Below are 24,687 nucleotides of genomic sequence, written 5' to 3' on the forward strand. Positions count from 1 at the left end.
AGAGCGCCTGTCCACCTCTTCAGCCAAAGGTGCCAGAGCAAGACACCGAGTGGAGCTGAATCAAGCAAGAGAAAGTGCCGCAGTTTTCCCCAGCCTGACCCCTTAACCTTTACCTGCATCACCCAATGGCGGATCGATGGCAGCACGCCAAACACCTAAGAAAGCTTTTCTCAGATACTCCCAAAATGAATCCTTCCAAGGCCAGGTACACCTGCAGCTATACTGCTCTCATCATAACCTTTTGGTGTTTTTATTATCAATGCAACTGCCAGAAAACTAAAAAGTTAAAAAAGTGGGTTTACATGTGTGTGAGGTCCATGCGTTCAATTTACAAACCTAGGCTTGGTTTTTTTTTAAATTTCACATTCAAGCAGCGGAGATCTTTCCCTGTCCCCAGGGGGCTCACAATCTAAGTCTGCACCCGAGGGTGGCTTGCCCAGTCAGAAGGAGCAGCAGCTTCCCTAGTTCATAGCCCGCAGCTCTAACCACTTGGCTACTCCTTCACCCTTGTTAGGAACCCTTTGCACTGGAGACAACATCAAACCCAACCAGAATAAGTTTATCAGAGGAGCACAAAGTTATAATCTGTCTAAAGTCACACAGTGAGTCGCAGCCTCTGATTAGACCCCAGCTTGAAGCACGAATGAGCCAACCCCTTTTGTTACGGAGGAATTGATAACCCAGCTACATGAATCATCCCACAAAAATAATTCCTTCTCGCTACCCTGCTTGCTATGTTTTCTGAACAGTAAAACAAAAAGCGAAGGTGATCGTACATTCTCCAGGCTCCTGAAAGGAAAATCTTGGCTAATGTTTATTTATTCACTATTCATTATATATGCAACACGGAAATAGCAGAAACTTACGATGACTGGTGGGTCATTCCACTCTTCATATGACTTGGCAGCATAGGGATAGATGCGATCATTGATGATCTGCAGAGTGGCCAGAGCAATTGTTTTCATGGATTGAAAGTAGCCTTCCCAGAACCACCTGGCCTGCAATGAGAAGAAGAAACCACCCAATGGCTCAGTGGAAAGAAAAACATGGCCCCACCTTAGCAGAAAAACTAAAGCAGATAAAAGATGACGCAGCAGAATGATCAAAATTACAATCTCAGAAACTGACAACCTTCCACCTTTTTACAAAAATAAATACATGGTGGTTGCTATCCAACGTGCATCATGAACACTGCACTGAAGGCAAAGATGAAAATTAGCAGCTTTCTCTGCAACACCCCTTCCTCTCTCTCTGTGAATCCAGAAATAAGACGATGGCGTGGATGTCCACCAGTGCTGGGAATTCATAGCAGGGTATATGAAGGTGCCATACCCTCTTCATCAGCATCACCGGGAGCAAAGATGGCAAGGCAGAACTGTGTGGTGTGTGAAGCAGGTGGGGGCATGGTAAGAGAGAAAAACGTAGATGAAAACAATCTCCCTTCAGTTTCTATATAACACGTTTAGCCCTCCAATTCATAGCATGCATCTGGCTCTTAAGTCAGAGCCACAGGATTGAAGGGAAGCAGTGGGATGGATGGGCAGGAAGGAAGTGTGCTGACACTGGCCTGGCAGGTAAGGGACAACTGAGGGGCCTGGCCTGGGGAGGTGGAAGCCATCTATCCTAGGAATTGTCAATGAGTTGCAGCCGATATATGCATATACACGATATGTACATACAGTATATCTATAAACACACGAGACCCAAAATACTCTATTTACATTATTATAAAGCTATATTTATATATATATACATATACACGATATGTACATACAGTATATCTATAAACACACGAGACCCAAAATACTCTATTTACATTATTATAAAGCTATATTTATATATATATATATGCATATACACGATATGTACATACAGTATATCTATAAACACACGAGACCCAAAATACTCTATTTACATTATTATAAAGCTATATTTATATATATATATGCATATACACGATATATACATACAGTATATCTATAAACACACGAGACCCAAAATACTCTATTTACATTATTATAAAGCTATATTTATATATATATATATATATGCATATACACGATACGTACATACAGTATATCTATAAACACACGAGACCCAAAATACTCTATTTACATTATTATAAAGCTATATTTATATATATATATATGCATATACACGATACGTACATACAGTATATCTATAAACACACGAGACCCAAAATACTCTATTTACATTATTATAAAGCTATATTTATATATATATGCATATACATGATATGTACATACAGTATATCTATAAACACACGAGACCCAAAATACTCTATTTACATTATTATAAAGCTATATTTATATATATATATATATATATGCATATACACGATATGTACATACAGTATATCTATAAACACACGAGACCCAAAATACTCTATTTACATTATTATAAAGCTATATTTATATATATATATATGCATATACACGATATATACATACAGTATATCTATAAACACACGAGACCCATAATACTCTATTTACATTATTATAAAGCTATATTTATATATATATATATATATATATGCATATACACGATATGTACATACAGTATATCTATAAACACACGAGACCCAAAATACTCTATTTACATTATTATAAAGCTATATTTATATATATATATATATATGCATATACACGATATATACATACAGTATATCTATAAACACACGAGACCCAAAATACTCTATTTACATTATAAAGCTATATTTATATATATATATATGCATATACACGATATATACATACAGTATATCTATAAACACACGAGACCCAAAATACTCTATTTACATTATTATAAAGCTATATTTATATATATATATATATGCATATACACGATATGTACATACAGTATATCTATAAACACACGAGACCCAAAATACTCTATTTACATTATTATAAAGCTATATTTATATATATATATATATGCATATACACGATATATACATACAGTATATCTATAAACACACGAGACCCAAAATACTCTATTTACATTATTATAAAGCTATATTTATATATATATATATATATATATGCATATACACGATATATACATACAGTATATCTATAAACACACGAGACCCAAAATACTCTATTTACATTATTATAAAGCTATATTTATATATATATATGCATATACACGATATGTACATACAGTATATCTATAAACACACGAGACCCATAATACTCTATTTACATTATTATAAAGCTATATTTATATATATATATATATGCATATACACGATATGTACATACAGTATATCTATAAACACACGAGACCCAAAATACTCTATTTACATTATTATAAAGCTATATTTATATATATATATATATATATGCATATACACGATATGTACATACAGTATATCTATAAACACACGAGACCCAAAATACTCTATTTACATTATAAAGCTATATTTATATATATATATGCATATACACGATATATACATACAGTATATCTATAAACACACGAGACCCATAATACTCTATTTACATTATTATAAAGCTATATTTATGTGAGATATATCTTTTCACACACACACAATATAGAGCAAGTATAAAAAAATGCACACATCTAATATTATTAAAGAATCCAGCACCCTATTTTTGTATATTTGTGATGTATTTCTTTATTGCTTGATTAGAACAAACACTAGACATGCAGCACTTATCTCTAATAAATTTATATTCAGAATGCAGCAACAAGTCCACTTCATTGTCTGGCACACACAGCATGCTGCATCCCCTCCAAACACAGGTTCACTAGACCACGCCTAGCCCCACTTTTCCAGAAATTCATCTCTCATTCAATCCAGTCAACAGTTTGAGCGTTGTTCAATGCCAATTGTGACTGTGCTTTGCAATCATTTTTGATCAGGGCTTAGCCTTTAAAGCGCTTGTTAAACTGCTTGTGTGAAGATAATTTTTTAAGTTGTGAATACTTTATAACTTAAAACCATTTTTAGAGTTCAATGCTGTCCGTACAATTCTCCAATCTTGAGTTCTGACCGGGCTATATTACTGCAATTCAATTTACCTGAATTTGTCATCTTCTGTTCCAAGGGCTCGCAGGTAATTCTGAACTCATCTTGGTTTGATCGCGTAACTTCTGTTTTGTGCGTGTTATGCTGGCTACCGTCAAGTGGAGGATACGGTAATTTTAAAAATACTAATCTTAACCCCCAAAGCACTGGGCAATGATGGCCCTCTGGGCATCAGCTCCTTGCTAAGAATTTACCTGCCAGAGAGAAGTGCAAGGTCTGCGGTCCCGGGTTTATTGGATCTCCTAACCGCTCAATCTAGATATTGGCCGTCTGTACTTGTGGGTCTAATGTTCTAGAATAACCTTCAGAAAGAAACCAAAAGCCTATGTTTTAGCCAAGCTTTTTGGTAATGTAAGGAAAAATTGCTGAGGCTTGCTGTAGCTGCTATAACTAGGTAGTTTTGTTGTGATGTTGTCTTGTTTTTATCTATGTTATGTTCTTTTGTAAGCCACACAGAACTGCAGATAATGCAGCCTATAAACATTTTAACAACTAAAGCATTTGACAACCTTTATGCAAATTCTTAAGTCTTCCATTCTGGTCAAGAACCCAACAGTCATAACTCAAGTACCTTGAGCTATACATTCGTTATACATTCTCCTGTTGTATTTACTATCGTTAATTTTAAATTGTAATCTTCATACATTGTTCTATGTAACATGTTGTTTCTGTATGTAAACCGGAGTGAAGGCAACTCTGCTATACCTCGGTATATAAAAAAATGCTAAATAAATAAAAATAAATAAATAAATGTGGCAACCTTCCTGAAGTTCACTGTATCAGCAGGGCCTCTAACACCTCACACTGTTCAAAAGGCATTTTAATTCATAGCTTCTGTGGCTCAGCACCAAGCCACAAGAGCGTGCATACGTGTCAGCAAGAGAACGAAGGAGAAAAGACAAGAGGAAGAAAGAACTTCTCAGCAGCACTGGCAGAGCATAAAAGCTAAATTCTTGATGCCAGAGGAAAGAACTCAGAGTTTCAAACAAGAAAAATTATCCAATATGCTATTTAACAACGTCAAGGGGACTCCTGCAGTATCGCAGGAAGGCTTGCATACAGTAGTACGGCAAAGCATCAAAGCTTGTCAGCTGAAGAAAGCTGCTCTGCAGTTTATTACAAACGATCCTGCTCATCAAAAGCAAGCAAAAATCTAGCTAGAAGCCATTCATCTGACTTCCTGAGCCTCAAGTCGATAAGAGCAGAGTGGGACAAATAGCTGCTCTCTGAGAATGTGATCTTGGGTCCCTATTTTTCTGATCTGTGATCTCCTTGCAATAAACCTTGACTTGTGGCTGGAGAGCGAGGTTAGAAGATGGATTGAACATTGCATATCATTATTTCACTTACTGTTACAGGCAACAATGTACAGGGTTTGCTGTGCCTCGCCACTAAAAAGCTTCAAATTGATATTTTTGGAATACATTTGGAATACGATGAAGGTATAGAGTATGTTGTCTATCAGCAAAACAAACTCCTACATTAATGCATTTTGATTTGTATTTTTTAACCAGCAGAATATGAAAACCATACAAGGGTGTGAAGACTTTTGCAAGGCAGTATAGCTAAAGTCACTAAGGTGCCTCCTCCACATAGAACAAAAGACAGGGCAATTTTCAAAGCTTATTTATCTATCATTTAAACTTGATTTCCCACTACATATCCAGAAATCCAGGTTATAATAAAAACATTATAAAATGAATTACAAAACAATCTCCACTATGTAAAACCAATAAAACCCCTCTCTCCCCACTATACCCTAATTTCCGCAAATCTCCCACAGCCTTATCCTCTCAAAACAAGGCATTACGCAAACCTTTGCTGATTTCTGTTTTTTTACCACAGAACTTCACTAGTTCAAATCTGAAGAGTCTCCAGAGGAGCAGAATTCTACAGCATTGTGTGCAGAAATCTACTTTTACAATTTGCAGGTGGGCCCAAGCCATGCACAGATGTAGGAAGTTGCACCCTACCTGAAGCAGGGGTGGCTTACCTGCCGCAGCTCTGCCCCCCAGAATACTTACCAGAAGTATGGGCAAAAATCCAGGGGTGTGCAGATGTTTAGATATCAAGATCTCTCTCACCTCTGAAGGTTTTTGTTTTTCAATCTTTAAGAAACCTACTGACCACAACACGTTGTTGCATTATCGCAGTTGTCACCCACAACCATCTACGTGACAACTTGCCAACAGGGCAGATTCTTAGACTATGCAGTTTGTGGTCAGATCTTATTGATTTTAAAGCGTGTGCCAAGGACGTGAGTTTAAGGTTTCTCAGACGAGGATATCCTTCATCTGTCATGTGGCGTGCCTAGAAGAGAGCTAGATGGGTCAATAGAGATTTAATCTTATTACCCCGCACACGTAAACCTGTCTCTAATACCGTATGTGTTTTACCTTATTCTCCATACATCTACAAGGTCCAACTCATTAGCAGGTGACACTGGGAAGTTTGGGGTTTGCAGCCCCTTTTTCAAGAGAAGCCGGTGTTTGCTTTGAGAAGGGGTTGGAACATGGTGGTGAGTTCAGAATCTGTGAGTCCTGAGAGATCGATTAGCCAGGCACTGATAGTTTTGGACACTTTCCCTGTGGCAATTGCTCTGTGTGTGTGAGAAATCCTTTAGTAGTCACAATTTACCTTTGGACTGTCTCTCTCATTTCACATTTAAATCTGTGACATCTTGTTCCTCCTCCTGCGTTGTCTATATTATGTGGGGCACCTCTTTGTTAATTTATATAGGGAAAACCATGCATCTGGTTCGCACCCATATGATTGAGCAGCATCGCAGTGCCATCAAACTTCATTGTTTGGAGGCTCCACTGGTAGCCCACTGTATAGAAAAGGGACAAACTTTTACCAATTTCACTTTTGCTGTTTTGGATACTTTAAAGGGTGGTTCTCGAGGGAGAGATCTTGATTCTATTCTTTTGTGTAAAGAACAGTGGTGGATCTGCCATTTGGGCATGGTTCATCCAGGCAGCCTCAATAAGGAAGTCGAATGGGAGAAATGTTAGCTCTCATGGCTTTTTAACCTCCTTTCTTGTCTGCAGAATTGGGTATAGTACCCTTCTGAGTAAGCCTATGATAGTCTTTTACTACTCTTGATATTTTCTTCTGATGAAAAGTTCTCTTTCAGGTCTGTGTTTTGTTTTGCTTCCCCTCCTCTCTCCTTTTTGATTGAACAGGTTTAAAAGGTTTTATATTTAAATGATGCATTTGGTTTGAATGATTGAGCGTTCCTTCACCATTTTTACACTGGTTTACAGCCTTAGAACATTTCAAGATGGATCTTCTTTGTAACCACTCTTTGTGTATTATAAATATATTTTATAATATATTTAGTATAGTCTGCCGAAACATGGGCTCATGTCTGGCATTTTGAGTGTCTATGGAGTCAACAAAAATGGACATTTTTCAGGTTCATCTCCGAGTATATAAGATAAGTTATTCTTTTACATTTTGTGTATTTGGAGTAGTTTAGGTTTATTTGCTAGTGATGGGTGACACATGTGGGATTTTATTTGTTAAAAGAGCTTTTAGCTTTATAAAAGCGTGTGATACTGGGACAGGCAGATGATCGAAATATCAGGTGTTTTAACTGAAAATGCTTGTGGCCCATTGCATGGCGAGAGGCAGTGGATGTACACTGTGTGATACCATTTACTTCTGATGTTGTGTTCTTCGGTTGGTTTTCTCATTATTTATTTCTTTTTACACATGTTTTCTTTAAAAAATATTTTTGTCTATATCCTGTGTTTTGTATTTATTTTCTTTAATTTATTGGAGGGATAGCTTGCTTTTTTGTTTTTAATTGTATTTTTTACAATCAAATTAATGTCATGAACTCAGAGACTGCTTAATTTTGGGAGACTAGTTGTAGTATTCTTACTGTCAAAATTAAATTATGATGTTGCAAATGGATTAGCAGAGGGAGACTGGGCAGTCCGTAATATAGTTTGAAGAAAAGCATGGCCTTCCCCTTTAGCAGTCACAAACCTTTGAGTGACACTAGCTACTTATCAACAGCAAGTGGTGATATACTTCATCAAGTCATTAAAAAGCAAACTCAAAGCAAAAGCCCTGGCCCCTCACTGTTTACTCATGATGCTCTCCCCTCACCCACACATTCTGAATGAGCAACTGTGAAAGAAAAAACAATCATGGACAGTTTACATACTTAAAGAGAGAAAAACACAACAGCAGAAAAAGCCCATCCAAGTCTGCCCATCCATCCAATGAATTTAGCATAATTCTCATCACTTCCTTATAGATCCCTATATTTATCCCATGCTTTCTTGAATTCAGATACTGTTTTGTCTCCACCTCCTCTACTGGGAGGCCCTTCCATGCATCCACCACTTCTCAGTAAAGACGTATTTCCTAAGATTACTCCTGAGTCTACCCCCTTTCAACCTCATTTCATGACCCCTCGTTCTAGAGCCTCCTTTCCACTGAAAAAGGCTCACCTCCTGTGCATGGAAACCTTGGAGATATTTAAATGTCTCTATCATATCTCACCTATCTCGCCTTTCCTCTAGGATATACATGTTTAGATCTTTAAGTCTGTCCCCATATGCTTTTATGATGAAGACCACTGACTATTTTAATAGCCATCCTCTGGACTGACTCCATCTTGTTTATATCCTTTTGAAGGTGCGGTCTCCAGAACTGTACACAGAATTCCAAGTGAGGTTGCACCAGGGACCTAGACAGGGGCAATCTCTGTTCTGTTCTATGAGTTCACCCCCATTTAAATTAATTTCCAGAATTTCTAATCTGACTTTATAATATACAGGGATGTACTGATATTAAACTGTTATTTTTTATTGTATTTATGTTGTAAACCATTCTGATCAGCTTTTATCTGTATGTGCAGTATATAAAAGCATGTAAATTGATCAAAGTACCAATAATTTAAAAGACTATACAATTACATCAACATAAAAAGGAAAAAAAACACTCAATGCAATCATTAAATAAAATCCTACAAGTATCAATGACAAGTATTCCTGTGCAAATAATCAAAAGGCTAATAGGACAACATGCACCAGCACTTAAACCTTTTCAGCAGTGACAGGCACTGATTAATTAGGGGCGCACGACATTTGGATAAATCCGTAAACCATCTGATACCACGCTTAAAATCAGCAATCTAGAAGCAGGAAACACTTACTCAAGCAAAATCTTAGCGTTCTTAGAAATAACAGTTTTTTGTTAATGAGAAACACAGAGAGATTACCATCTCTTTAGAAACAAGACAGCACAAGCACAGAGGCTTCTTACTGGGTATCAGATGGGATCTATGGCACTGCAATGGGAAGTGTACTGCTGTCATATTCCATATGTCTGTTTCAATATGTTGCATAATTTTTTTTTTTCTAATTTAGCAGTCAGCCATGGAATTTATTACATTTCAGTGGAAATCTTAGAATTAACTCTAGTTTGTGAAAAACTGAGAGCTAGGAGACAAATTCCTGAGGCAATACCCAGACCAGTGCTGCGGCACCCTGGAGGCTTGCCAAGTTTCTATCACTGACCCCGCTCCTGGATTTAAAGAGGCAGCATTAAAAGTTAACTGTCCATAAAGAGGCCCTCCCCTTATGCTTCTCGCCAGGCGCCATGAGGCTGTACGATTTAAAGGCTTCTGCAACATTCACGGATGGGGTGGAGAGCAAACTGGGAAGGGCATTCTTTAAAATGCTTTACAAGCCCCAAAAGGTGACGCTGCTTCCATGGGAACCGAAGTGGTCAGCCTGTTTTACCCTTTCCATTCTAGCTTACATGCCCTGAGAATCATTTACAGCTTCAGCACTGCCCACAGAGAAAATAGTTGTAGCAGCTTTGGTCTGAACACGGTGATCAGTAATATCAATTGTCAAGGCTTCAGTCTCCTCAGCTGACCCTGTCTGTATCTTTCATAAGCATTCAGAATTCAAGCACCTTTAAAGAAATATATATATACATATATATACACACTGTATTCACTCACCTCGTGTTTACAGTAAGGGCTTGGGTTGGCAAATAAAGACAGGGAGTGCAAGCACTGAGCTTTTTTGTATTTTAAGTCTACACTGTGAAATTTAAGTTATCACTAGAGAACAGAAATCTGCAAAGGAAGGCAACAGTCAGAGAGAGAAGGAATGAGGGGTTGGGGGCATGGGAAAAATATTTTTTGAGCAACCGCATACTGCTTTCAGCATCCCCCAAGAGAGGACTCCAAAGGTCACAGCAAGCAATCCAGGTTTCGACCTCCACAGCCCCAGCTTCCAGAGGCCCCACACCCTTTGCAGTAGAAGAGGACCGGAAGGCTCATCTGCATACTGCTCCCAGCATCCCTCGGGAGAGGACTTCAGAGGTCACAGCGAGCAATCCAGGTTTCGACCTCCACAGCCCCAGCTTCCAGAGGCCCCGCACCCTTTGCAGTAGAAGAGGACCGGAAGGCTCATCTGCATACTGCTCCCAGCATCCCCTGGGAGAGGAATCCAGAGGTCACAGTGAGCGATCCAGGTTTCAAACTCCATTGCCCCTGCTTCCAGAGGCCCCACTGCAGTAGAATCTCAAACCTCTCAAATCCTTTAAGTGAAGATCAACTTAATGGTTGTTGAAGAGATTGGTAAGTATAGCTTTGGAATTTTTTAGGACTTAAAGTTTGGAGAGAGGTTTAATAGTGGGATATATTCTTTAGAATTTGTGTGTTTCTGAGATAATAAGCAAGCCAGAGGAAGTTAATTCTAGTGTCTGCCTTTCCATCCTACCCAACTCTAGCTCATCCCTTGATTTTTAGGCAAGAGACACTTTCTCAGTAAAAATCAATCAGGCTCTTTTCTAAATCATACTATTGCAGCAGCCCTTATTGAGAGTTTCATCATCCCCTTGTAGGTCACTAACAGATTAATTAGTGAACGCACCTATAAATTTTAAGTACTCTTAATTCCAACTCCTTTAGCAACCTAACCTTAACTAGGAACTCAATAAAATTAAGATGAAGGCAGCAGTCCAGCAGCAAGAGGGAGGTAGTCCAGTCTTTTCCATCGAGTGTCACATGTATGATTTTTTTACCTGCCGGTGAGAGATCGTATGTGTGCACCCAGTGTAAAGAGCTCCTGGCTCTGAGAGGACGAGTCCAATAACTGGAGGCTACAGTGGCAGACCTGCAGGAGCTGAGACAGACAGAGGTACATTGATGAGATCTTCAGGGACATAGTAGCCAAATCCAAAATCCAGTCTGGCAGCCCCAGTGCTGCCTTGGATCAGAAAAGTCTCCCAGTTGGAGAGCATTACCCTGGTGTAGCAGAAAGTGATCCTGTAGCAAGGACCTGCTCTATAGGTGATGTGTTGTTCTCTCACACAGAGGACAAGTCTCCCAGGGCTACTGCCCACGAGGGAAGGGCTCGATTATTGTCAGAAGAAAAGGTTTTCTTATAACAATCTCGTTTCTTCTGTTCTCTCTACAGCCATCTTGGATCGGCTTCCGTTTTGCTTTTTGAGTCCATACCTAAAAGAAAAGTGCACCACAAACTGCTTTTTTTTTTTTTTTTTGCTAATTTAACCAGCGCAAAGCCAAAGAACAATAAAGTACTTCCCTGAAATGTGAAGAATGACAGCAGGCTCCATCTGTCCTTAGAAACTGGAACCATCAGCTTTTAACTCTAGGCAATAAAGGACTGAGCAATAAAGTGTCCCCAACCCCTTGCTCGTCTGCCTCAAAAACCAGGGGGGGATGGCCCCACCAGGACCTACCAACCCCCTGAGAGGCAATCTCTGAGAGATCAAAACTTCTCACTGAATTTTCCTTTTTTTCTCCCCAAAAGTCTCAGACTGCAGGTTTTGCACCTCCACCATCTGCTGGAGACAGAGAAATACTGAGGGATTACAGGTGGCACCTCAGGTTATGTGGCAGCGTCAGTGAGACTCTCTCTGTCTCCATCTGCTGGCAGGGAGGCAAAACCCAGGATTCAGGACTGATCTGGGTACATACAGGGAATTGCTGGAGACAGAGAAATACTGAGGGACTGCAGGTGGCACACTGGGTCATGTACCGTGTCCATGAGACTCTCTGTCTCCATCTGCTGGCAGGGAGGCAAAACCCAGGAGTCTGAACTGATCTGGGTACGTACAGGGAACTGCTGGAGACACAGAAATACTGAGGGACTGCAGGTGGCACACTGGGTTATGTGGCAGTGTCAGTGAGACTCTCTCTGTCTCCATCTGCTGGCAGGGAGGCAAAACCCAGGATTCAGGACTGATCTGGGTACGCACAGGGAACTTCAGATTTAGCAGCAATGGGAGCTACTGATGTACAGCCTAGACTGTTCCCAAACCCCAAGCCCAGTCCTAGACAGACAAAAGACTCTGTGTGGAAAAGTGATCCATGGCCAGGTAAAAGTCAAATTTTTTCTTCTTCAGCATTAAATTATTGTCCCCACAGGAAGAATTGATCATGGTGCGTAAAAAAAAATGACCAGAAAACTGAATATCCAGCATTTTGATGTAGCCAGGATGGAATGTTAGTATGAGCTGCCAAAGGGAAGAGCTTCAAGTAATTTCACAGTTTGTGAGTGTGAGGGGGGGCACGATAGGAGAGAGAGAGAGGGAAGGAGACTTTTCAGAGTCCAAAAGGTCAAATTTCATATAAAGCTGTCGTTTTTCCATGTACTTATATGTATAATACTGAGACCTACTCATAATATTTATATATTTAATATTGAAATGTATTTAAAAAAGACTTTAAAATATGATTTTCCCATTTCACATCAGATAAACTTTATCATTGACTAAGTATTTATGAGGTTAGTAACACAGAAACAGAGAATATCAGAGAAGGCAAGGACTGTCTAATCTGCCGCACTTTCTTCCTTCTACAGTGTCATAGACCCAAGCTGATCTCTGGCATGCCAGTCACTTTTTTTGTCACTAAATTGTCACTAATTAATTCATGTACTTCTCAGAACACTGAGCTGACAAGTTCTCATTTTAAATTCAGAGCTATGCATGTTAGCATTCACAGACAAATTATTACAGATATTCTGCATAAAACCACAGCATAATTTAAACTTTTTCTGTGAACCATTCTTCTTCTGAATCAATTTGGGGAAGATAACTTGGGTCTTGGGACTCTGACCTTATAACACACACTAGTGAAATTTATTTAAAAGATATCAATGATGACGTTATAACCAAAGCCCCACACCCACCAGATGTCATGCATTCAACCAGATCTGGAGTCAGTTATATTTTAATTTATCCGTTAATATTCTTCCTAATATTTTTTGCAAAATTAGGAATTAGGCCAACAGATTTTCTCATTTCTCATCATCTCCTAAAGGTCCTGGAGGAACAGCTCAACCCACAACCCAAACAGAACTGTGGACACGGGACCACTAAGACGCTCTCTCCCAGCTAGGCTTGAAGCCAATACCTTACGTGATCCCCAAGGAGTGAATTAGCCTTAAAAAATCAAAATAAATGCAATGCAACTGAAGGATTCTAGCCTTCTCCCCTACTACTGCAATTTCCCTTTGCTTCTATTTATTTATTTTATTTAAAAATGTTTGTATACCGCCTTTACAAACTGTGTTTAATCAAAACGGTTTACGTAAAGCATTTCCAAAAATTAAAAATTAATTTCACTAAAAAACCAAAGGATGCTTCTCATCCTAGTCCAGGGTGCGCCTCTTTAAGACCACGTTGGGCCCTGAGGGAAGTGGCCTAGCTATACCTGTAATTATTTTGTTTCTTTTAACTAAGTATATTTTTATGTATTCTGCCTCGATATTTTTACTGATGAGTGAGGATAAATTTAAATAAATGTAAACGTAAAACGTAAATCAAATCTCAATCAATAACATGAGAAAAGCGATTAGCTACAAAAGTATGTCTTTGCGCTCAACCTAGCCACCTCTTTTCCCTACAAGTATCAGCAGTGATTTAAACAATGCTAAGTGAAATTAAAAGAAAAAGCTTCCTGCCACAATCTCCAGTTCTGAGTACTGGTGGAAGAGGAGGTGAAAGTCCTACCCTTCAAGAAATCTTCAAACATTGCATGGCACTTCCCAGCTCTGTTTCTTGACAAATGATGGACAGCTCTTGAAACAGAAAGCCAGGGGTTACAAGTCCCTGAGGCATGGCCTTCAAATACGTCAGAGCTCCAAGGGAGAGATCAGCTTTCCTGCTGCAGGCACCCCTGCCGTGAGCCCAGGTCCCAAGCTAAACACTAAAACCTGACTGCCAGGCTTTGAGCTAGCAGGAGCCAAGGAGAGTTCAAAGGCAAAGCTGGCTGGTCTCTAGTACCTCCTGAGTGCTGCGGGGGTGAGAGGTTACTAAAGCAGGAGCCACTGACCAAATAAAACAATGTTTGCAGAGCCCACTCTGCAGATAAATTGAGATCCATTTACACCTCTCTCAGCTTTCTGCGTTCCATGCGCTGGCACGTCCCACTGTGCTGGGCTGGCAATTTGCTGACTGCAAGCAGCCATCTCTGCCTCCCTGATGCTTAGGCATCTCAAGAAGATGCTTTGGAAAAGTGAAATCTGCAGCCAGCCAAATAAATAGATCTATTTGCAACTTGTGTCAACTACTGCAACAGGATCCTCCTTCTTCTACAGTTCCACAGGCAGCCAGGGTTATTGCTGGCAGCACAAAAGTTTACCTAAACTTGAGTAGGGAAGAGATACACAAAAGAACACTTCTGCTAATTAAACAGAACAAACAGCTCATTTCAGGCATCTAAGGAAACTGTTTTGGCTGTTTTTCATTTTTGGCTAATAAAGATGCCCCAGTCACAGTTTGTGTCCCCCTCTGGCAACAAAACACCCTATGTAAAATTAAGACCCTTCCCAAGTTGCATGCCCTAATTGTTGTTACAGCTTGTGATAGCTCATATTACTAGATAAAATTCTCCTTTTCATTTACGACTAAATATTTATTTATTTATTGATTTATTTAACAATTTTATATACCGACCTTCATAGTAGATTACCATATCGGATCGGTTTACAGTTTAACAAAGGGAAAAAACTAGAGTAACAAATTCACGTAAACGAAAGATAACCAAAGCAGGAATAAGTCAAAGTTACAATCAACAGGGGGCGAGAACTTGGAAGCTTGCAACAAGCTGGAAAGAAGAAAAGGCCAGTAAAGTAATTTTACCGTAGAGTGTACAAGTTACAAACTTAAGAACGGTGCTTTAATCTGAAGTCTAAGAGTCCATTTATTTTTTTTTTTTTCTTTGAGAAACGGAGTGACAGACTGGGTAAGAAAGAAGGCCAGCGGAGAAAGAGCCAGGTTTTAAGATTTTTCCTGAAAGTTAATAGGCATGGCTCCAGTCTGAGGTTTGATGGGATACTATTCCAGATGGAAGGGCCTGCTGTCGAAAAGGCTCTGTCTTTGGTCGTAGCGAGGTGTGTAGCTTTAGTGGGTGGAACATTAAGAGTGCCTTTGTAAATGTCTCTAGTTGGTCTGTTAGAGGAGTAAAGTTTGAAAGGTATATATATAAAGGTACTTTATATAAATATAAAGTATGAGATCTCAGCATGTACAGTGGATGTCAGTCAGCACAGTCATTGTCAGATAATAGGCCCTTGAGTGCCAATATAATTGAAATGCATGTTGTTTTAAGATGATGCTTGTTATGTATAATGTTGTTTTAAGACGATGTTTGTTATGTATAATGTTGTTTTAAGACGATGTTTGTTATGTATAATGTTGTTTTAAGATGATGTTTGTTATGTATAATGTTGTTTTAAGATGATGTTTGTTATGTATGATGTTTGTTATGTATGATGTTTTAAGATGATGTTTGTTATGGATAATGTTGTTTTAAGATAATGTATGTTATGGATAATGTTTTAATATGAGTATCTTTGCAGTACCCCACTCAAAACTATGGAGGGCAGGCTATAAATATGTTTGAGATACATTTCCACAAAATGGATCTATACAGAGAGAAATTTGCATAAACCATATGTAATCTGAAGTCTGGTCCTCAGGAACAGCAGTTAAGAGAACTCGAAAAGCCAGCAGAACTCCTGCACTCCAAAAGTCTTTACTGACTAGATTCTGATGAATTTAGCAACTTGGCTTGCACTGTGAGCTTCTACGCACCGATACCTAGAGTATGACTGCACTCCATTCAGAAGTCAGGTGGGGAGTGTGGAGATCATCTTGTACCCTGCTGTATATGCTAGGTTTAGGCCAGCTAAGTTACCTACCCATTACTAGGGAAAAGATGGAGAAGGTGGCAGGGCAGGAAGATTTAAATGCTTTTGCTAAATGCCTGGAAAACGTGTGGCCAGTAAAATGCTAGGGATTGTGCAACTCACCTAGTTACCCTTGACAATCTTCCAGGTAATCACTTTTCCTTTCTAGTGCTGTCTGCAGCAACAGATCCCTCAGAGAAGAAGAGTTAAAAAAAAAAAAAAGTCTACTGTCCCAGAAAGCTGATAAGGGGAAAAGCTTGTCACTGAATGACATTTATGAAAGTCCCTGGGTTCCATGAAACCTCTCTCGGTGGATTAAGTCAGGATTAGTTTCTCATGCCACAAGTGGCTGGGAGGATAAAGCTCCTCAAAGGATGAGACCCAGGAAGTCTGTTGGGGGAGGGTGGAGGAAACCTGCTAGCTGATGCCTATTTAAAAACCCCCAAAATCTTCTCCATTAGTGAGCCAGGTCTGCCAACACAGGCTGCCATGCTACATACTCCAAAACCAAACCATATGGGTCATTTTATTCCAACGGACAGAATGAAACACTTCATAAGCTTTTTAATCATCCACAAGTCTGATAACCTGGAACTGCTTAATTCAGTGCAGGAAGGAGAAGCTGCATCTTTAAATCACTGACGACAGACAAGCTACGCAGCGGGAAATCTAGTAAGAGCAAGATGAGCAGAGAAGACGGGGCTTAGGACTCCTGCTTTTCATCAGGTAAACAGGGAATATCTACCACCTGAGCCTTCTGGTGCAATCGGTAACTCTCCTCCTCGACATCACAAGGGGATAGAAGTAGTGCGATGCTCTTTCTGGTCCCCTCTGGAAGCACACACACGAGTCAGGGCAGAATGCAGGTCCTAAAGTGCTGCATCTCTTCCTATTACACCAGCACAGTCTTCCCTACAAGGTATGTGTGGAAGGGCAAGTTAGCTGCAGTCAATTCCCCTACGGCTGCACAGAGCCACTGAGGTTATATGAATGAAATGCACCTTGGACATTTTCTATAGCCTTTTGCCCTATGGCAGGATGACTTCATTTCATTCATCTGCCAAAGCTATTCAAGCCCACCCTTAATCCAGATAAAAATATACCTGGGGTTCCACAGCCGGAAATAGGGGTCCGGAGGGGGGCATGGTGGAATAATGCACAGACTTAGATTCATCAAAATGGTGTAAGTGTCGCGGAAATAGTGCCCACAATAAAAAAAGAAAAGGCCACGTGGTTGGGGTAATTTTCCTGGTACCGCATCGCATAGGTATTTTTCCGCAATGCAGGTTACACATTTATTGCACCCGGGTTATTTTCACATCGCAAGCTGAGACATTGCTCGCACACTGCGTTAGTGACCGAAAAGGTTTTTATTGCAACTTTGTCCCCAGAGTAATTTTCAAAGTGCAGGAATATTCCCCCTTTTAAAACTGGTGCCAACTTGCAGAAGCGCAGGCAGTGAAGTCAGAAACTTGAAGTGGCCGGGCGTTTCTTTCCTCCCGAACTGCTGCACTCGCCTGAGGAGTAAGGAACATGTCACACGCTGGCTGTTTCTTCTCTGCAGCCTCATATAGCTGTCAGCAGACTGATAAGGGCCAGAATCAATTCAAAGGAGCACATAAAATAGCCTCCTTGCAGTTCAAACACTCCTATGGATTTTACAGATTTCTATTCTGACAAATCACCTCTCAGCATTCCCGGTCAGCAGGTCAGAGATTTTTGGACGCACATTGCTGTCGATGTTTCTTGTACCCTCCTCATCTCAACAGTACATGGAGGGGTCAAGTCCAAAAGGTTAGTGTTAAGGGCATCTCGTTGTACATTTTCAACACCATTGTTATAGTTATGTTTACTATGCACCCCTGTTTTATGTGAACCAGCACGATGTGACTGCTGTCTCGAATGCCGGTATATAAAAATCTGAAATAAATAAATAAATAAATAAATAAATTTCTAAAGCCCAAAAAGCCAGGGACTGCTAGCACTGTTCTACCTGTCAGGACCCCCAGCCCTCAGGGTCCAAGAGGACCTGTGGTGGGTGGCAAGGTGCCCCCAATCAAGAGTGAAAAATCCAGATGCTACTGTATACCACCAGCTGCAGGGGTCAAAACTGAATGTGAATAGGAAACTAACTGATTAAGACTTTCAAAGTGATGCGAGTTTGGGGTCCATGATTTGATTTCACTCCTGAGTATCATCTGGAAAGCAAAGCATCACACTCTGAAGCCAGCGCCTCAAACAAAATTCCTTTAGCTCCCCTATTCTGAGAACTGCAAACAAGACCCATGCACCTCCCTCCACTCTGTAGACCTTCCCCAGCAAAAACGGCTTGAACAGTTTCAGCGTGCTGTACATCTGAGGCTGTTCTCGCCACGACACCAATACAAACCCTAAAAACAGAAAAGCGCTTTCAAAGACCTCTTCAGCTGCTTAAGTTTCCTGCATGGAAGTGCCATGCGCCTAAGCCCATGCAATGCCTGTGTGTGAGGGGTGAACAGAGAATGTGAGCAGTTACAAAGGAGCTGGCCTCAGCGCCCCAAAACGTTCTGTTTCAAAGCGCAATTTCCAAACCCACTCCAGAAAAAGGCAACCAAAATGCTGTGGGGTCTGCACCAAAAGACTCGTGAGATAAGACTGTAGGAGAGGAGAGACAGGGGAGATACACTTTCAAATAGTTGGAGAGAGCCCTGATCGGGAGACCTGCCCCCCCCCCCAATCGAAGACAGCGCCGGACCGTTAAACGGTGCCATACCACCAGGCGTTGTGCGCTGTGCGTCGCGCGCCAATGGGGCGCAACAAAGGGGCACGTCCCTTTGTGCACCCCTTAGTGCAATCCGTAGTGCTAGTTCAAGTTAAAAACTTTGGAAACGGATGTCTCTCATTGTTAACAGTCATATTAATATGTTTGTAACCTTCCCATGTTTGTACACGGTTATGATGCTTTTATAATGAAGCTGAATGACTGTATATAAAACCTGATAAATAAATAAATAAATAATATTGATGATGCACAGGGATCCAGTGGAACGAAAGCTGTGGAACAAGGGAACATAATATGAAGCTCCAAGAGGGTAGACTCAGGAACATTAAGCAATATTTCCTCCTGGAAAAAGGAATGGTCATGGAATTGAGAAGGCAGGATGGAAATGGGTAACCTGTATTAATTGGTGTGACATGCACAGAGTAGCAGTTACCACACTAAACAATTTTCTAGGCAGTGCTGATGGCCCACGTGGGTCTTTTTCTGCGTGAAACAGTGCGCACAGCTTTAGACCCATTTAGGAGAGGCATTCCCGGGGGCACAACACCCCACACAGATTGTATTTTCAAGTCTACACATGCCTCTTCCCAAAGCTCTTGGGTGCAGATTTCCGCAGGTATTTCAGACCTACAGCAAGTACATGTGGATTCTCTCTTTGAAACCTGGTGCAGAGCGTTCAAGGAAACAGTACCTGGGGCTTTCATCCCAACGTGGACAGCCAGGAAATTGCTATCTCCATGATGTCCCATCGACTTCAAGAGAAAGAAATTTGGAGCAGAAAGTTAAAATGCCAAGCGTCAGCTCACGTGAACTGCATCCCTCAGTACTTGTGGGGGACACCATCTTAATGAAGGGTCCTCTCCTCCCCCTGGCTTAGTGCTGTGCACCCCCCAGCTGCTTTCAGTAGGATCCAGTGCTGCAGCAGCAGGGCACAAACATTAAGATCTAACTTAGATTTTGTGATGGGCGATCACAGAGCCACGAATCGAGCCGAAGCTCCCAACCTCAGCAACAACCAGTGCAGACAAGAGAGACCTCTGCTGGCAATTACTGCAACCGCACAGAAACCATAGGACAAAGAAAGAAATAAGCCAAATATGGTTTGTTTTGTTTTGTGCTGTTTTTTTTTTTTTAAATAAATGTGAACATTTACTTTCCTGGTTCAACAAGCAGGTCCCTGAAAGTGTAATCTGGTGTAATCTGGGAAGATGATTCACTTGGTATTCTCAGTGCATGCCCAGTCTGGGAAAATGTTCAGCTACTATGAACTACGGCTTGAATCCTAGATCCCCATGCCGGAGAGGCTGCCTTCGGGTGCTAACATCTTCATCAGTCACTTACTTCCATTTCAAGACACATCCAATTAATCTGTTATCTCCCAGCTGTGCCAAACTTGCAATGTCATAAGATGTGCTGAAATTCACGCACGTGAGAGCCCGGGGGGGAGACAGATTCCAATAAACCTATTTAAGAAAGCCCAGGTCTGTGCAATCCTTGTACAATGTCTCTCAGAGACCTCAGCGATTCAGAACCCTCCTAGCTAATCCAATCAACTCCTTTAAGCCCACGCTTCTCACAACAGGAGGATCCACATTACATATAACTAGTCATGCACTTTTTACATTTTTCCCCAATTTGGAACTAATCCTCTCCTACTGCATTAAGAATTGTTAAAAAAACAAAACAAAACTCCACCCTTCTACTAGTTTATTTTCCATGTTCTTTTAAGTGCTGTTATTTTTAATATTTTATGTTTTTGTATTGTGTATTAATTTTTGCACATCACTCTGAGCAATAGGGCATTTCATAAATATTTTTTAAATAAATAAATAAAACAAACAGCAGGGATGAGTGGCGAACTTAGGGATGATACAGAGGCTATGGACAGAAAGAGAAGAAGCATAGCCGCTGCAAACCTGAGAAGGCCTGACCAAGAAAACAAAATGTCTTAAGCTTACAAGTCAAAAAATGTTAAATGGAAAAAACTGAATGTGAAGCAAGACACTTTAGCAACTTTACTCAGGTAAAGCTACGACGATGACGACTGCAGAAATCTGCTCCTCAGCCTCCCTCCTGGCCCCAACGCTGGGGGCTGGAGGACTGAGGAGGATAAGGAGAGGCATCTTGCAGGTGGTCACAGCTGGGCAGACTGGATGGGCCGCTTGGTCTTTCTTTCCCTGGGTTTCAGGAAGGCATGGCCGATGGCAAAACCAATTCAGGTGAAGGCCCTGTGGCATTTGACCCTCCAGCTGTTTGCTGGGGAATAAAAGCATCTGGCTGGAGCAGGGACGTTGCTCAGTGGTAAGACTGTGTGCGGCAGCACAGGAGATAAATGGTTTTGGGTCTCCTGTTTGACATCACGGATGGTTCGTATTCTGGCCTCATAGGGGGCTGGTGGTATCTGTTCTGCACCCACAGCTAGGCGTAATGGGGAATTAATGAGTTCAGTCCCTGCGCCTTCTTCTCCAGCTCGCTACATCTGGGGAAACCATATGCCTCAGGGAGAAACACACACATAAAAAGCCTCCAAGTGGCTGATGTTTTTAGAATGATTTATAAGGCCCTTTATAGAAATGCCCAATTAATTAGTAAAAGATTTTAGTGCAAGCGTTTCACACGATAGAAGCCAAATACTGTAAATTCCATCTTTTCCCAAGCTTCCAACACATCCCCCAAACGCACGCGTACACACACACACACACACACATACACACCCTTATGTGGACAAACAAAGCGATCTTTAAAGCAAGCCCGAGGCGGCGAGCCCCCCTTACCTGTCGCTGCAGCTCCTCGATTTGGCTCTGGGGGATGCCCTGCAGAATGCCGTACATTTCCAGCATTTTGTCCTCGGGTATTACCACAGAAGCCCTAAACGGCAAGCAAGAAACACACAAGAGAAATATAAAGCTGCAGGAGTACAATAATGCCAGCCTCAAACACAGAAACGTCCTGCTTAACCCATAACATTAGGGTAGCAAAGAGGTTTTGTCTGTCCCATTAACCATTTAAGAAGCTTCCACTGCTGAAAGAATACATTTATGGGCACTGGAAAATACCTAACTGCGAACCCAGCTTTCTTTCTGGGATAGTATAAATACATTTAAACAAACATTAAAACAGACTGATCAGTAGTAGAACTGCAGCAGTAGCATCCAACTGATAAAATGAGAAAACTAGTCAGGAAGAAAAATGTTAAAAATCTGCATGCAGCATGGAGACTGCTTAAAAATACCATCTTGGAAACCCAGACAAAATCTATTCTATGCATTAAAAAAGGTCAAAGGAAGAGCAAACGGCTGCCAGCAGGGCTAAATAGTGCTGGAAAAGAGGTTATTAAAGCCAAAAAGCAACTTTTACAAACTGGAAAGAAAGTTCAAATGGGAACAGGAAGTGCATAGGGCATGGTCAAAGTAGACTTAAAATATTAAGATACAAAAGGTTACAAAGTTCAATATAAAATGTCAAAAATGTTCACTGTTCCTTTGTTAAACAAGAAGTCTACGCTAATAGACTCCTCTGTTACACTGTAAACCGGTGCGATATGTACGATGAACATCGTATAGAAAAACAAATCAATCAATAAGGAAGGCCAAAAAAAGTATTTCAGAAGCAAAAAGCCTGTGAGGGACTATTAGATGAGCACTCGGAGAAGACAAAGCCATGGCAGAAACATGAAAGGAATTCTTTCCTTATCCTAGGACTGCGAGGAAATCACTAATGGAGACTGCGTTAGAACAAACTCCTCATTCCCAGGACTTGAGGGTATTCACCCTAGAGGTCCGAAAGAATTCAAATATGAAACTGCAGATCTGCAATAATTATTAAAACCTGCCACTGTAATGCCAATGTTTTACAAAAGGGCTCCAGGGTGGTCCAGGAAGCTATAGATCAGTAAGCCTGACATCAGTGCTTGGCAAACTGGAAGAAACGGAATTTTTGTTTTTATGTACGTTGTTTGTAACTTGCAAGTAATAAATATTGAAAATAAATATAGCTAGGCCTGGCTTAAGAGGAAAAAGCCAACACGGTTTCAGCAGAGGAAGTCACATGGAATTCTACACATGAGAAACACCTAAGGAAATTACAAAGTCAAGTGATAGGAGGCAATCTCCTAACCTGGATTAATAACTCGTTAAAAGATAAAAACAGAGAGAAGGTCTACATGGTCAATTTTCCCAACAGAGAGAAGGATCCATCCAAAAAAATTAGGAAAAAGCATAAGCACTGGCAAGTTAGATGTTAAATACTGAGAAGGCAGGCAAAAAGAGAATTTGAAAAGAAGCTGGGCAGAGAGGCCAAAACTCATGCTAAAATGTTTTTTAAATACATCAGCATCGTTAAGGGGCACTTAGGGGAGGCAAGATAATAGCAGAAAGTCTAAATTCATTCTTTGCTTCAGGGTTTACTTTGAAAGCTCTCCACTGGGGCACTAAATCCTCTCTCAGTTCCTATGCACATCTCCTGAAAACGCTTGCTCATAAAAATATTCACTTTGAAAGAACCAGAGAACTAAGTTTCTCTTTCATAGCGCCATCTTTATGGAACTCAATTCCTTTATCCCCAAGATTGGAGAGTGAGTTTGCAAAATTTTAAAAAGGTCTTAAGGTTTTTCATTTCCAAAGTTTTGTAACCTTAATTATCAATTTTATTGATTTTATCTTTTGTAATTGTTATTATCTTAATTGTTCTTATTATTTAACTGTCTTAATTATTAATTTCTGTTTGTATCTTTCAGTTTAATTTAGCTTTTCATTTGTTTTTATTTGTATTGCATTTGCAGGTTTTTTTGAAGTTGCTATGATTTATTTTATTGAAACAATTTATCAAATCCAGTAAAGTAAAGAGGCTGTTGAGGAGCTATCCATGCTAGAAGGTGTATTTAACAGTAATAATTTGAAAGAACTGAAAGAAATCATGGTGAACTTGGAAAATGTACTCGTGCAGACTCACAGTCGCCTGGACCACATGAAAGAATTCAAAATAAAACTGCAGATCTATTACTGGTAATTTGTAACCTACCATTAAAATAGTCTTTTGTACCTGAAGCTTGGAGGGTGGCCGATATAACACCAATCATTAAAAAGGGCTCCGGGGTGATCCTGGAAACTATAGACCGGAGAGCCTGACTTCAGTGCCGAAATAAATCTTAGAACCTATTCTAAAGATCAAAATCACAGAGCATTTAGAAAGACACAGTTTAATGGGACACAGCCAGCATGGATTTACCCAAGGGAAATTTTGCCTCACCAATATGCTACAAGTTTTTGAAGGGGCTAAGAAACATATGGATAACGGAGATGCAGTGGATATGGTATATTGGGATTTTCAGAAGGCGTCTGACAGTCCCCATGACAGACTCCTGAGAAAATTAAAATTCCACAGGATAGGAGGCGATGTCCTTGTGACGAATGTGAGCCCTTGTGCTATGGCAAGGTTGGTGCAGCCTAGTAGGTGTGCCTGCTAGGCCCTTGCCGGCAGCTGGCAAGCATGCCTTGGTCTGGGACAAGCGGGAGCTTTGTCTATACCAGCTCCATTCCCTGCAGGTTTCAGGGGCTAGCGGGACTTAGGTGGGTCCTGAAGGCAAAGCAAGAGAGAGTCCAGGGATGGACCAAGAGTCAGGGCAGGCAGGGCAAAGTCAGAATTCAAGGAAAAGT

The 24,687-nt window shown here is 40.5% G+C and overlaps 1 protein-coding gene across 2 annotated transcripts in view; it reads right to left on the reverse strand.

Annotated features, from left to right (window-relative positions):
• The window catches only part of EXT2 (exostosin glycosyltransferase 2), an 85,638-nt gene that overhangs the window by 39,028 nt on the left and 21,923 nt on the right, over positions 1-24,687 (reverse strand). For both annotated transcript variants that reach the window (XM_029582929.1, XM_029582928.1), the window contains exons 7-8: positions 21,808-21,901; positions 867-998 (exon numbers count right to left, since the gene is read on the reverse strand). In XM_029582929.1, the coding sequence (XP_029438789.1) occupies positions 867-998; positions 21,808-21,901 (226 nt within the window). The remainder of the gene's footprint in view (positions 1-866; positions 999-21,807; positions 21,902-24,687) is intronic.

The sequence above is a fragment of the Rhinatrema bivittatum genome, chromosome 17, assembly GCF_901001135.1.
Source record: "Rhinatrema bivittatum chromosome 17, aRhiBiv1.1, whole genome shotgun sequence".
NCBI lineage: Eukaryota > Metazoa > Chordata > Amphibia > Gymnophiona > Rhinatrematidae > Rhinatrema > Rhinatrema bivittatum.